Source organism: Calypte anna, chromosome 2 (genome assembly GCF_003957555.1).
Source record: "Calypte anna isolate BGI_N300 chromosome 2, bCalAnn1_v1.p, whole genome shotgun sequence".
NCBI classification, from domain to species: domain Eukaryota; kingdom Metazoa; phylum Chordata; class Aves; order Apodiformes; family Trochilidae; genus Calypte; species Calypte anna.
Genome location: NC_044245.1, coordinates 120,428,732 through 120,442,104, shown reverse-complemented (window position 1 = coordinate 120,442,104; position 13,373 = coordinate 120,428,732). Strand labels below are relative to the sequence as shown.

Below are 13,373 nucleotides of genomic sequence, written 5' to 3'. Positions count from 1 at the left end.
TCTCTGTACAATAAGGAAAAAGAGAAATAATATATGGAAATTTGGTAAGATTTATGACTGAAAATTTATTTATATGAAATGTTCGAATATTTCATGCCAAAAGTCACAGGAGAAGTTCTGCTCAAAGTATCATTTCTCTGTGATGAAAGTGTATAAAGTTTCACTGTCTTTCACTGTAACTATTTTTTATATTTAATTTTGTTAATTAATTTAATTATTTTTTAAATTTTAATTTTTAATTAGTTTTAAATTTTTAAAATTAATTTAATTTAAATTAAAAATTTAATTAATTTTTTAAATTACAAAGTATGTTTGCAAATTAAGATTGATGAAAAGCTATTTGCTGATAGACTGTATTCATTTAGGAAAACTACTTTCATCACACAATTGAATAATTTTATGCTATCTAATGGCTCATTTTGAAAAGTTTCTTCAGCAGCATAATTTGCTGAATTTGCTACAATAATATGTTGTATTTGTATAGTGTTTGCTTTAACGAGGTACTAGTTACATAACAAATGTCTCATTACATTACCTGTGCTATTAAAATAATATACAAAGGTTTACATGTTAACTAGAATTACCTTTTGTTTCCTAGTGCAAAAGTTTTGATAAGATTTTTGATATATAATCTCTTTTTCATACCAAAATTGTATTCTGCACAAACAGAACAGTTTTATTTCAGAACTCCAGTCCTCACAACGTTCTGGCATCTGAGTAACTTTAAAATAAAGGAATGAATGTAAGATGGAAGATATCATGTATGACATGTTCAAATACTGCTATTCCCAATGCTGTTAGCAGAACTTCTTCAGTGCTGCCAAAGCAGGCCCCTCTGTGACTACTAAAGAGAGGGAATGAATTGACCCTTCATACTTCTGTCACAGAAAAACTCGTTTCAATTGATTTTTTAATATGGAAAAAATGTACACTATAGGAAAGTCATTCTTTGTACTATTTTTCCATGTCTTGCTAAGGAAATTTCTTACATTCAAATCTTGCATTCATAAAAATCTACTTTCCGGGTGATTTTTTTGCATCACAGAGTAAATAATAAACAATTAATGTATCCTAAGTGACTACTGTAAAATATTAATATTTTTAGGTAGATTAGAGCAGTTGAGGAAAAGCTAATGATGAACACCTTTTGGTCCCATGTCAGCCCAAGCTTTATAATGTTCCCTGGTACTCAAGTCTCCCCACAGATTTCTTTTCATATTGAACACATGCACCGTTTTTAAACTCTGAATGACTTTACATCTTGTTGTATAAGATGTGCTTTCATATTATAACTCACCTGCTACTGACAGCCAAGAAATATCATTCTTAGGTAAGCAGAAGTATTAAAATTGTGTAAATAGTTAAACTGCTGGGTTGGACTTGATGATCTCTGAGGTCCCTTCCAACCCAGTCGATTCTATGATTCGATTCTATGATTCTATATTCCTTTCAGATGAGTGATTCTGTAAAGTTGAGTGAAAAACAATTTTTTAAAATTATTTTTGCAGTAACTGAGCAGAAAGAGAAAGCTACACAATAATGTTCTGTTCATGTGGTTTGTTTTTTTTCTTTAAATTTTATGACCACACAATCACATACAGAAAGCATTCCTATCTTATCTTTAAGACTATTAACTCTGTTAATTGTTCAGCCCTCCATATTAAATGTAATAATTCTTTATGATTGTAGTATAAAATAGAACACAAGCTAATAAAATCAAGGTTATTTCCATAAAAGTCTTCTGGAAAATGAAAACAAATCTCAAACTACTATGACTAGTGAAAACAGTTTTGGTTTTCTATTTTTTACTTTTATATATAAGCAGCAATATGTCCTTTTATTATTCCAGTTTGGTAAGGAATGTAGGTCCCTGTAAGAAAGTCTTTATTAAAAGTTAGAATGTTTTTTTTTTTCTTATCTTTCATGTGTTCTATGGAAGGAATACATCCTCTCAGTATTTCTTTGTTTTGCAAGCACAGTGAGTTGTGGTGGACATGCTTGGAAGGCATCCTGGTTTTGTGATTAAGCTGGCAGATTTATCCAATAGATGGATAAAACACACGTGATATGCCTCTCCTCTCATTTGCTGGCACACATGAGACAGGGCATGCAGGAAGTCTCTACTAACCAAGCTTACTAAAATGGTATGAGCTGAGCCAGAACCTCACCTTACTACAGTAAACTCACCTGAAGATCTCCAAGTCAGAAAGATATTTGCCAAAAGTTTGATACCCAGGAAGTGGCATGCAAATTTCCGTGCATCTTTGGCATTCAAAGAGGCACACACCCAAGTGACACCTGAGACTGGGAGTCTCTCTTCTGTAACCCACCCTCAGTGCCATGGAGAACACTGCCAGTCACCTGCTTTGCTGCCACCACCCCCAAGTATTCCAGAAATGACCCATGAGTAATAACTGGGAAATGTTTGCTTGTACTTAAAAAATAAAATGATGACGCGTTTGGTATGAAAAGATTTGTACTGCTGGGGTATTACCTTATTCCATAGACAGTTAGAGAATGTTAGTTGAATCAAATCTAAAAATGAGTAATATAATCTAAAGACATATTATCAAACTTCTTTGATTTCTTGGAAAATAGCTTTTTGTGCTTAAGACCTAAATACCATAATGGAAATATGGATACAGTCTTCTACAATGCTAAGACATTGCAGTAAGCCTCTCACATTGTTGTTACCCTTCCCCCCCCCAAAAAAAAAGACGTGCAGAGCTAAACAAGAATGAACTTGCCTCTGAGCTGGTTAATATTAAAGGACTTTTTAGAACAGTGTGTGTACCATGAGAATAGATGCACGGTACAACAACTGTGCTCAGTAAGATGATAAAAGACACCATCTCATATGCGCTTCTCAAACCCAGAATCCACTCTCAGTTTTACCAAGTTAATTTATAGCACCTAGATGCTTCTCTGACTTTTCATTTTGCAGCTTCCTTTTGAGTTTGCCCTAAAAAATATTGTGCTTATATAAAACATTAGAAAAGCCAAGTCGGTACCAAAATTGAGTAACAGGTTTTCCCAGCACACATAATAAGGCAAGGTGGTAAGATTAGCTGCAACAACTCATGCCAGGTGAAACATAAGTACAAATCTTTGTGGGAAATCTAAGTCAAGCCTGTTTCCATTACACACATATTCAGACACTGAGTAGTTATATTCTTTTATCTAGGTCTTCTAGGAGGCTTTCCACAGGACACTTTGCAACATCTGTAGAATCAGAGTATCATACAGGTTGGAAAAGACCTTTAAGATCAACTTTTTTAAATTCAACTTTCATAATCTTCCACAGCTATTCTAAATTTCTGGGGGACAATGGAAAATGTAAGACTACTGACACTTCCCAGACTTCTTAGTGTTTCTGGACTTCTCAGTATAAACTATATATCAAATGTTCAACAGATTTTAAACCTTGGTTTGCACATACACATTTATGTGTATATATGCACACACAGGAATTTATTTTTGGCGGCTTTGTGACATCTGAATATACCTTTTCAATTATCATGGAGCATAGCCACAAAAATGGATTTGACAGGGGGAAACTCTTCCTCCTACATACTGGATCCTAGTCATTCTTGACATGTTATGTGCACCTAGTAGAAAATCTGCATTTTGCCACTTCAATCCATTCCTGTTCTTGCTTTGTGCTTAGATTAACAGTAAATTTGGTAACCTTATCTGGGGTTTGCAGGCAGTATTCAATAATTGTGCATTTTCATTAGGAGTAAGGTAAAAAACAGGATGCTTTTGCATTTTACATAGCATCAGATAAGGTTTACAGTAAGGTATGCAAGTTAAAATTTGGTAAATTTTAGTATTTCGCATTTCTATTTTAACTGAATATTCTTTAGTTGATTTTATTCTTCAAAATTCACAATAGCCATGAAGTGTTGCCAGTTTAGAGGGCTTAAAGGATTTTTGTATCATAGAGTTTTGCAGTGAGATTTGCTAAGCTACCATTCAATGGCTGAAGTTACTTGTTAATTATTTCCTTAGATCAGGTAACTTATTATTTTCAGACACACACAGGAAAATTAATCAAAGACTTGTCCTGGAGAACAGAATGAAATGAGAAAAGAGGAAAGAGTTCATGTGTAAGATAAACCCAAAACATCATAATATTGATAAGCAAAACTAAAAACTCCTGTTAAGTCATCCTTAGGTGATTAGTAATTTGTTAATTAGCCTTCTTGGCAGGTTTTTATGCAAACTTACTCATAAACAATGTTTTATAAGGCCAGTTAGATAAATTCAACTTGCAACTTATCCACAATTATCTTGAGAAATAACATATAATGTGATATAAATATATTTATTTTTTTCACAGATGCACATAACCCATGCCTTTGTCATACACAATAAAAGAGTTCAAATAAAGGTTAACCAGTATCAAGGTAAGATTTGTTTGGAGGTTTTTTTCAGCTTGCCTAGAGTCTTTCTTTTCTGTGTGATGAATTAGTTGCAGTAAGTCTTCTAATTTTCTGTCCTCTCTGCTGGTGACTGAGTTACAATATTCTACATAACAGTTCAAAGCAAACTCAGTACACTTCTGTCCATGATCTAGTCTCTAGTAATGCTAGTGACTCTGTAACTCTTGCTCCTACGTAAAAGACCAATTAAATAACTGAACAATCAGACAAGTCCCATTATTCTCAGTTACTCTGTCTAAAATTAAAAATTTTAACTAGAGTCTAAACTGACTCATCACATTCCTGTAGAAAGAACGTTGTGTCAACACACTTGGCTTAACTCTTCCAAGACATTGGTGTGGTTATGCTTAGCTTGACTTCCCTCATTTTTACTGTTACAAAAATCAGTTAAGAGTGTGTTAAAGACTGCAAGTTTAAACTGAACTTGTGGCAAAGATACAGAAAATTCAAAAGACTACCCGAATGGAACACGAAAGCATAAAGGCATATATCCTGTTCTAATATTTGCATCTGCTCTTTAAAGTAAAAAAGCAAACAACCAACCAAACCGAACCAACCAAACAAAAAAACCAAATCTTGATTTTAAGCATCAAATAAGTACAAAGATTTTTTTGACAACCAATGCATGGAGAGCATGCATTTAAAATACCCTGATTTCCAAGGGATTCTTTTACTCTGAGAACAATCATGTATGATGGGATTCAGTACTGCTGAAAATCTAGCTTGTAAAATGTACCAAACCCAACCATACCAAGCTTCTAAAACCCCAAATTAGGCCAAAGAAACCATTACCCTCGGTCATAAACCAAGAAATTTCACATTAAATTACTATACTGACTTCCCTATGAGAAGAAAAAAATTATTGATTTGAGCAAACAAACAGCAGTATCTTCTTGAAAATAGAAACACCAGGGCTGTCCTAAGAATTGGTAAGGCTCTGGACTGCTGATGTCTATTTGGGCAGAGGAATCATCACTATAGTAAGTGCAAGGAAAAAAAATCCAATCCCAGTGCACATAAAATGGTACAACCTGGAGAAGGAGCTTAAGTCTGTTCTTTGTTGTCCACATACTGATCCAATCTGCAATGGGCCACTAGTTATCTTTTCATTTGAACACATACTGGGTGTGCTTACAGGTGGGAATAGACATATATTCTTCCAACATATTTTTAACAAGAATTTTATTAAGTTCAAAATTAAAAATCCCTTTTCAAAGTTGATGATAAATATTCAAAGAATAAAGCGGGCTGCATCTCCCTGATTAATAAAGCTAGAACACTGATCAAGCTGAGTAGAAAAAAATTCACAGGCATGGCAGCTATGAGAGAAGCAGTCCTATGAAGTTCTACATAAACACTATCTTAAGAGCAGGTTAGAGAAAACTTTGAAAGATAGTCACAGGTGCAGTTGATAAACTTAACCCACAGTGTAGATACAGCCACAGGAACAATTTTCCATTACAAATCAGGCTGCATTAACAAAGTCTGTGTTGAACAAAAGGAGAAATCACAACTAAACTTCTCTATTTATTTTCAGGTCTACACAAAAGTGCTGCATTCCAACATTTTGGTGATTTTTCAAAACAACGTGGAAAAGACAGACATATTTGCATCTGAGATAAAGCAACTGTAAACTGTACTCTGTAGAAATCAGAGTACTCTCTACTGGCAACACTCACTCCCTAAAACTGATCCACCTTCCAAGTAAGATTGTTTTAATGAGACATTATCTAAGAATATATCTAAGAATATATCTAAGGTGACAGTCTGCTTTTTATCAGTAAGCTTTGTAAATACATCAGCATTTAAAATACACTAGCATTTGAATATTCCTAGCTGATTAGGAATAGCAAAAGTTGCTTCCTGTGAAAAATCAGTCCTTCAGCTTCCAAAACAAAGCTAAATTACAGCAGGAAATGGAAAGAACCACAGAACAAATTTATTTTGGAGCCAGAAAGGCTGAGTCAGTAGTGGTGGCATGCAAGGAAACAAAGATGACTTCACTCAGACAGGTGATGAAAAGTAACTAGTGGGTGTATCCTAGACATTAATGTTAAGGTTTTATTACATGCACAACAAATTAGTCATTTGAAAACTTTCTGAATCTGCAGATGAAGGAAAAAAATACAGGTAACAGGATTTTCTTTTTTAGGTAATATAAGGTCTGGAGCTAGAGGCACTATTGTAGCAGACTATTTGACCCAGAAGCAACAGTGCAATTGCTGCACCAAAGAGAATATTAGCACTGCCTGTTCAAAGTGAATGTCCTGATTGGTTTAATAAAAATGTGACAACGTGCTAAAACTTGGCCTTACATGAGCTTTTGAATAAGTACAACTAAAACACTGAAACTTATTATGCTTTTTTGACATGTATTAAATTTTAGGGATAGGAAACATGATAAATATTTTCTAATTTAAGACTGATGGGGCTTATCTAATTTGATTTGCATTGTGCTCTTGGGGGAAAAAGATATAAAAAAGCTACAGCATTGGTGTGTATTGTTGTCTTTGAAGAACAGATAAAAATAAATTTAAAAAAAAATAAAATCCAACCATGCCTAGCTTGGCATTCCTAGGAAGTGTGGTAGAATTAGTAAGTTTGAAATCTCAAACTCTTCAGAATCACTAAATCCTAAAAAAGATAGGAAGGCAATATATTTGTTGCAAGCAGTTGTATTTGACATAAGTGAAGTAATATTTTTCATTGAGTGAAGAGCAAAGAGGTGAAACAGGACATTGGGTTCTTTGCTAACTTCTGGGACTGAAGAGAATTAAAGTGACTACCATACTACTGTAGCAAAGTGTGTCCCCTTTGGTCTGAGGAGTGCACTGCTACCAACCCCCTTGATACTTCTCAGCAGAGCGTCTCTCCAGCCAGTCTAGCCTCTCCTCACTCAATCACTACAGCATTCTCTTATTTTTTTTAGGTATACATAGATTAAGTTAACATGATGGACTTTGTTTGCAAAGATAAACTAGCCGTCTCAAGCAGATTTCATTAAAATACTGCCGTATTTATACACTTAGCCAGAATAAGAAGTCAGCCAGTTGCTTCCAACTTCTGGACACGTTGCTCAGAGCCATCAGAACTCACCTACACTTTCTGCTGTCATTCATCCAACAGGGAACAGCATTTCACCATCCATCTGCACAAGCAGGGTGTTAAGAACTACCCCATTCAGGGTACAGCCACATTCAGGGCACAAGAATGTACACCTTACAGACGGTGCCTAAAAGGAGTTGGTTTGCCCATCTCAGGAAAGTGCAAAGTGAGAGCTTATTCTACTTACAAATGATGCAGGGTCAGCACTAGGAAGAAAAAAGAAGTATTTAGGCAATAAAGCAATACTGCCATAAGAAGAAAGGCTGGCAAGTGGAAGGCTTCTAAACATGACAGGGTTATGGCATTGTAACAAACCTTCATGAGGCAGCTGAGGTGAGGAACCTATCTGGTTTTAAGACATGGAGAGAAATTTATGTAAGGTATTATATGGGGTGGTGACATCAGCCGAGCTGATAACTCAGGAGACCTCTTCTTATATTGCTGAATATTTGCATCATGAGTATTTTTTCTCAAAGTGGTCAGTGAACAATATTAAGTGTGTTATTTTAAGTATGAATTAAACACATATAAATGACAGAAAGTTAACCTTAGGGTGATAAGCAATTAACAGAATTATGCTGTGACTGCAGCTGATACATAATTAACAACTGCTGCAAATGATGTTATCCGTCTAATTTGCCCAGATTGGAGTAGCATTATTCTTAGGCATGTTTAGCAAGTTCTGCATTAATGTGCACTTGAGTGAAGTGCTCTTTACTAACGTGTTCAAATTCACAAAGCTGTTATTAGAATTGCAAATAAGATATATACCATCATCATCTCCTCTGCCCATCATTTTCTCTTCTTTGGAACTATTCTTGACAGAAAATCAAATTGTAACAAGTCCAAAGAATGTTTGCACAAATTGAACTAAAGTGGTGTTATATAATTAAAGAGGGAAAATGTGAAAAAAATCATTCTGATGAACCAAGTGGGACTGAATCCAAAATACGTGAGTTGCTGCTGAGTAGGAAGAAACACGAATCATGGAGTTCACTGGGGGACACAGAGAAACATTCATTGTAGAATTCACTTAAAAAAGTGAAAAAGGGAAAAGGATTTTTTTCAGGTGTTGTATACTTAAGGCCCAGAACTGAAAAATATCTGCCACTCAAAGACTAATGAAATCAGTAGGAAAAAACATAATCCTTCAGAACTGAGTCAGAGTCACAGGCTGACCAGGGAGGTTGTGGAGCCTCCTCTTCTGGAGATACTCAAAACCCACCTGGATGCAGTCCTGTGTAACGTCCTCTAGGTGATCCTGCTTTAGTGGGAGAGATGGACTAGATGATCTGGATGTGTTTAAGGAAAGGCTGGATCTGGCACTTAGTGCTATGGTCTAACTGATGTGGTGCTAGTTCATAAGCTGGACTTGATCTTAGATGTAGTTTACAAATTTAGTAATTCTTTAATTCTGCTTAGATGTCCCTTCAAACTCACATTCTTTGAGTTTTCAAGGTCAATAGATGCTGAAGTGAAGTCCTTAATTAGCTGATTAAAGCATACCAGTTTAAAAAAAAAGGATGAAGAAACTAGTGGTCACTGGTCTTCTGTCTGTCTTTCTCAGAAAGATACTGGGAAATCTGGACAACTGAAGAAAGTAATTATAAGAGCAGTTGTCTGGACCACTCAGGACCACTCAGTCTTGTGATAACAGCATAATTGGCAAAAATTGGGTGTACATACTTTCTCCCAGCCTACCACCAATCCCTACAAATTCATAGGTATTCAGGTGGTCTTAAGGAACATACGACCTTTACAATAGCTATGTGTCCAAAAGGCCATCTTTTTCTGAGACAGTGGTGTGGCAACATAGAACTACTAATGATATTGTCTCTATCAAGAAAGTAGATTACTGGAGCATGCAGTAAAACTTTACTTACATTCAAAAAAAGAAATCAACAGAGTAGGGAGCTTCAGTTCTCCACACATGGATGAAGGAAGGATAATTTCCTTGGGTGTGTTTCCATCCTCACCTCTAGATACCTGCAACCAACAGGAGTAAAATAAATGCTAAGCTACCTGCAATGCAAACCAACAATGCTCCTAAAAAAATTCTTATTTATATTGTAAAGGCTGAGAAAACAGTGCTTTCACTCAAGGTACAAAGGCATTTCTGAAGATTAAAGAAAGTTCAAGAAAATGCTTAAGTCACCAGACAATGTTGATGCCAGATTTTCTTCTGCTTGTAGAATAAAACAGCATAGAATTTATACAATGTCTTGAAATACTATCTGGAAGGATTACATATAGGGAATAAGAGACAAAATGGTTTTTAAGATTGCGGAACTGTTGACATAGAAGCGTATGAATAAAAGATTCCCTGCTCTTTGGATGACTCTAATGTTTAGGCACTGGGTAAACTACATAATAAAACAGGATTTGTAGTAGAAAAGCCTGAAAGAAAAATAAGTTTGATTTGACTATGTGGAGAGGGTTTCAAGAAGGATGAAAGCATTAAGGAAACGAAAGGACGTTTTGTTGTAACCTTGAGAACTACTTTACAACTTCTGCAAGTGAGCTTCACTGACTTTCTGGGGTGATTTGCACTTCTAAATGCTACGCTTTAGCTGGGCAGTCACTATCTTTTCTTGTTTTATGTATATTTAGGTCAGTGCTACCAACTAATTCTATAAGCTTTTATATATATGAAGTCTGAACATTTATGAGCAATTCTTAAATACAAACAAAACATACACTGGCCACTCACAAAGTTCTTAAGGACAACATTTTTTTTCTGCATACAAAACTAACTCCCTGCTATTAAGATTCAGTAATAGCATGCAATGCTTAGTTTTCCCTATTAAAAAAAAAAAAAAAAAAAGAAAATATCCACAGCATTCTTCAATTTTCTTTTTACTTTACCAGCAACCTCATGGATCATGCATCATTCTTCCTTTTGGAAGAAACTGAAATCAAAGAAAATCATTTCTAGACACCAGTGAAGAAACTAGCTCCCCTTATTTAGGTACAACTGTACTTTAGTCAAGAACAGAGATTCTTACAGTCTAAATGGTAGGTCTGCTGAGGTGCTACATTTTTATTGATCTTGTAAACTGCAGTGCATGCAAATAAAAAGCAGTAAAATTATTAGCCCATCAGTATTTTTGTCCTCAGAAGTGATACTGCTACACCGGTACACCAGATTGATTCTGGCACTATCAGAAATAACAGTGTTTTATTCAATAGTTAAATATATAAAATTAATTATTTTCTGCATATTTTCACACGTAGACACTGGATCAGAAACACACTGGCTAATTGTGGAGGAAAAAAGCATTACTTGTAATGACACAGCCTCTCCCACTGGGGCCAGTATAAAGACACACAAAAATCTTTACCTCTGCTAAAGTGAGGATGAAGCCTAGAAATGGGTCTGTTCTTTAACTCCCTCTGTGCCTCTCTCCCTACCCTCTATGCAAGATGAATTAGTCTCTCCATCATGCATGATGAGGAAAAGTTAAAATCTCTACGGGAAGCATATACTTTTTTATACATCTCCTTTCAGTTGTACATTTTCAGAACTCCCTTACACACCTAAGCCTATAGCCATTAGTAAGGCAGTAAAACAACATAAAATGAGCAAAGAGTAATAAAGCAATCATATCCCAGAATGTTTATTTAGTTGTGGCCCTTAATGATGGAGACCTTCGTACCCAGTGACACCTGGAGCTGCTACTAATTCTCCTGTCTCAAATACCTGGTTATCATTACTCTCAAGACTTATATCTAGTGTTTTAAGCCCACTTCACACAAATTATGCAAAAAAACCCAAACTGAACCAAAAAACACCCTTAGAGAAAGAAAAATTGCTTTCTGAAAAAAAAAAAAAAAAAAAGTTTGCAAATTCAGGCCAAATCCAGATTATTTCAGAGCAATACTCTGAAGGGGTACTCTGGGAGGCAGAAAGGTGGAAGAAGTGGACATCATGGGCTGCACTTCCACTGCCCATACGCCGACTTGGCTGGATGCAAGCTAAATGTGAGGCAAAATTCATGTAACTGCATCAAGGTTGTGTTAAAATGTGTTTATATGTGTCCATCTTTGAATGCACTGAGTAAATCAGGCAGTCATACACAGCTTTGTGGCTGTTGCTTAAGATAAGGCTGAAGACATATCCTTAGTACTGAGAAAGGTATTTAAAACATAACTATGTACTTGTGAATCTGATGCCAAATCAGACATTCCTCTCTTTGAAATACTTGACTAGTAGTCAATTTTAAGATATACTAACTATAGTATATTTCGATTATTTTTACAATCACTTCTACATTCATCTAAAATACATTCCTTTAAAATACCACAGCTCTTAATTTAATGAGATATAGTTATCTATTAGTGGCTCATGAAGAGTTTCCTCTCTCTTTACTTCACTATTTATATTATTCTGCAAGAAGCTTTAAAAAATATAATTCCCATAAGGGGACATTCTGATAGTCTACACTGACTTCTAAATAACAAAGAAAAATGCAATTTGATCCAGTTTTTTCTAATGTGGACCAAGAACACTTGCTTGTCCTTCAGAAGGATCTATTTTATTTTAAAAATGGCCAATCCCAGTCCAGTTATTGGTCATAATCACAATTAAAGTTACAGCCAAAATACAGAAACTTTGTTTCAGTTTGTGTATTTCCGATTTCAGCTTTCTAACACCTCTAGTTAGTTGGCCTTTTTCTGTATTTGTGAACATTAATAAGCTTTAGTTTTTAGAGTTGCCTCTTTTTGTCATGTAAAAAGTCTGCAGAGTCACTTACTTTCACCTTACCTAGATGCCACGTATGTCTATGTCTTTTCTTTATAATGTTTCTTTCTTTTTAGCCCACTAAAAAGCTGTCCCACTAGCTCCTTTTCAATCTTTTATCTTTGATTTTGTAACTTTGTTTAATTAGACTCCCAAATATAAAAATCAGTTTAGCATAAAAAATATATGTATCATTAAACCAACATGTATTTAGGCTACTAGTGGAACTAGAGAATTTATTTTATGGAACAATTTTTTAGGATCAAAAACTTGTAACATTTCTTAATCTGGAAACTTGGTTTTCTTAACACATTGTACTAAAATGTTATCAGACTTTGTCTTCTTTAAAATCTTCATAACAGGTGTTCATAAAATACCTGAAGTTACATTTACTGAAGCAATGTGAAAAGGCTTGGCCTTTGTAATCCTTCTTTTTTCAGTCCAAAAAAAAAGATCTGAAATTTTCTTTTAAATAAATGTGTGTGCATTAACATGCATTTCTCCTTGTGTATGATGCACCTTTTGCATTGTTTGTTCTATTGCTCTTTCCACCTTCTCCAGAATTTTTTGAATAGCCATTTGTCCAAGATAGTTTTTACTCCAGATTTCAGCAGTGGCTTGTTCCTCTTCTGTGAGTTCTGGGAACTCATTCAAACTGGGAAGAGCTGCACAAACATGGAAGCCCAGCCATAAACTAGCAACCACTCAGAACAAATAAATTATGTGGCCCAGACATGTTGATATGTTGCATTAATACTGTAAGAAAAACATACAACAGGTTGTGTTTGCAGAAGCAAGCGCATGGGATACGTAGAAAGCACGCATAGCTTGGCAACATTCTTCAAACTTCAAATAGAACAGTTGATCAAAAACTAAAGTGAGGAAAAATTCCCCTTTTCATTGGAATGCTCGAGTGTCCAAAGAGCATGGTATTCCGGGGAAAAAGAAAAAAAAGGCTTGCTGAAATAAAGACACAATAAAAAAGAGCTATGTGTTAAATTATTTCATTGAGACAGGATCCAAAGTAAAGCACTGTGTATAAATCACATCATTTTGCCTAAAAGCAGGGGAGAACAAAACAT

General features: G+C 35.1%; 1 protein-coding gene across 1 annotated transcript in view; it reads right to left on the bottom strand.

Annotated features, from left to right (window-relative positions):
* Positions 1-13,373, bottom strand: part of HNF4G (hepatocyte nuclear factor 4 gamma) — a 55,959-nt gene that overhangs the window by 20,630 nt on the left and 21,956 nt on the right. The window contains exon 2 of the mRNA XM_030446263.1: positions 9,434-9,536. Coding sequence (XP_030302123.1) covers positions 9,434-9,482 — 49 coding nt within the window. The 5' untranslated portion in view covers positions 9,483-9,536. The remainder of the gene's footprint in view (positions 1-9,433; positions 9,537-13,373) is intronic.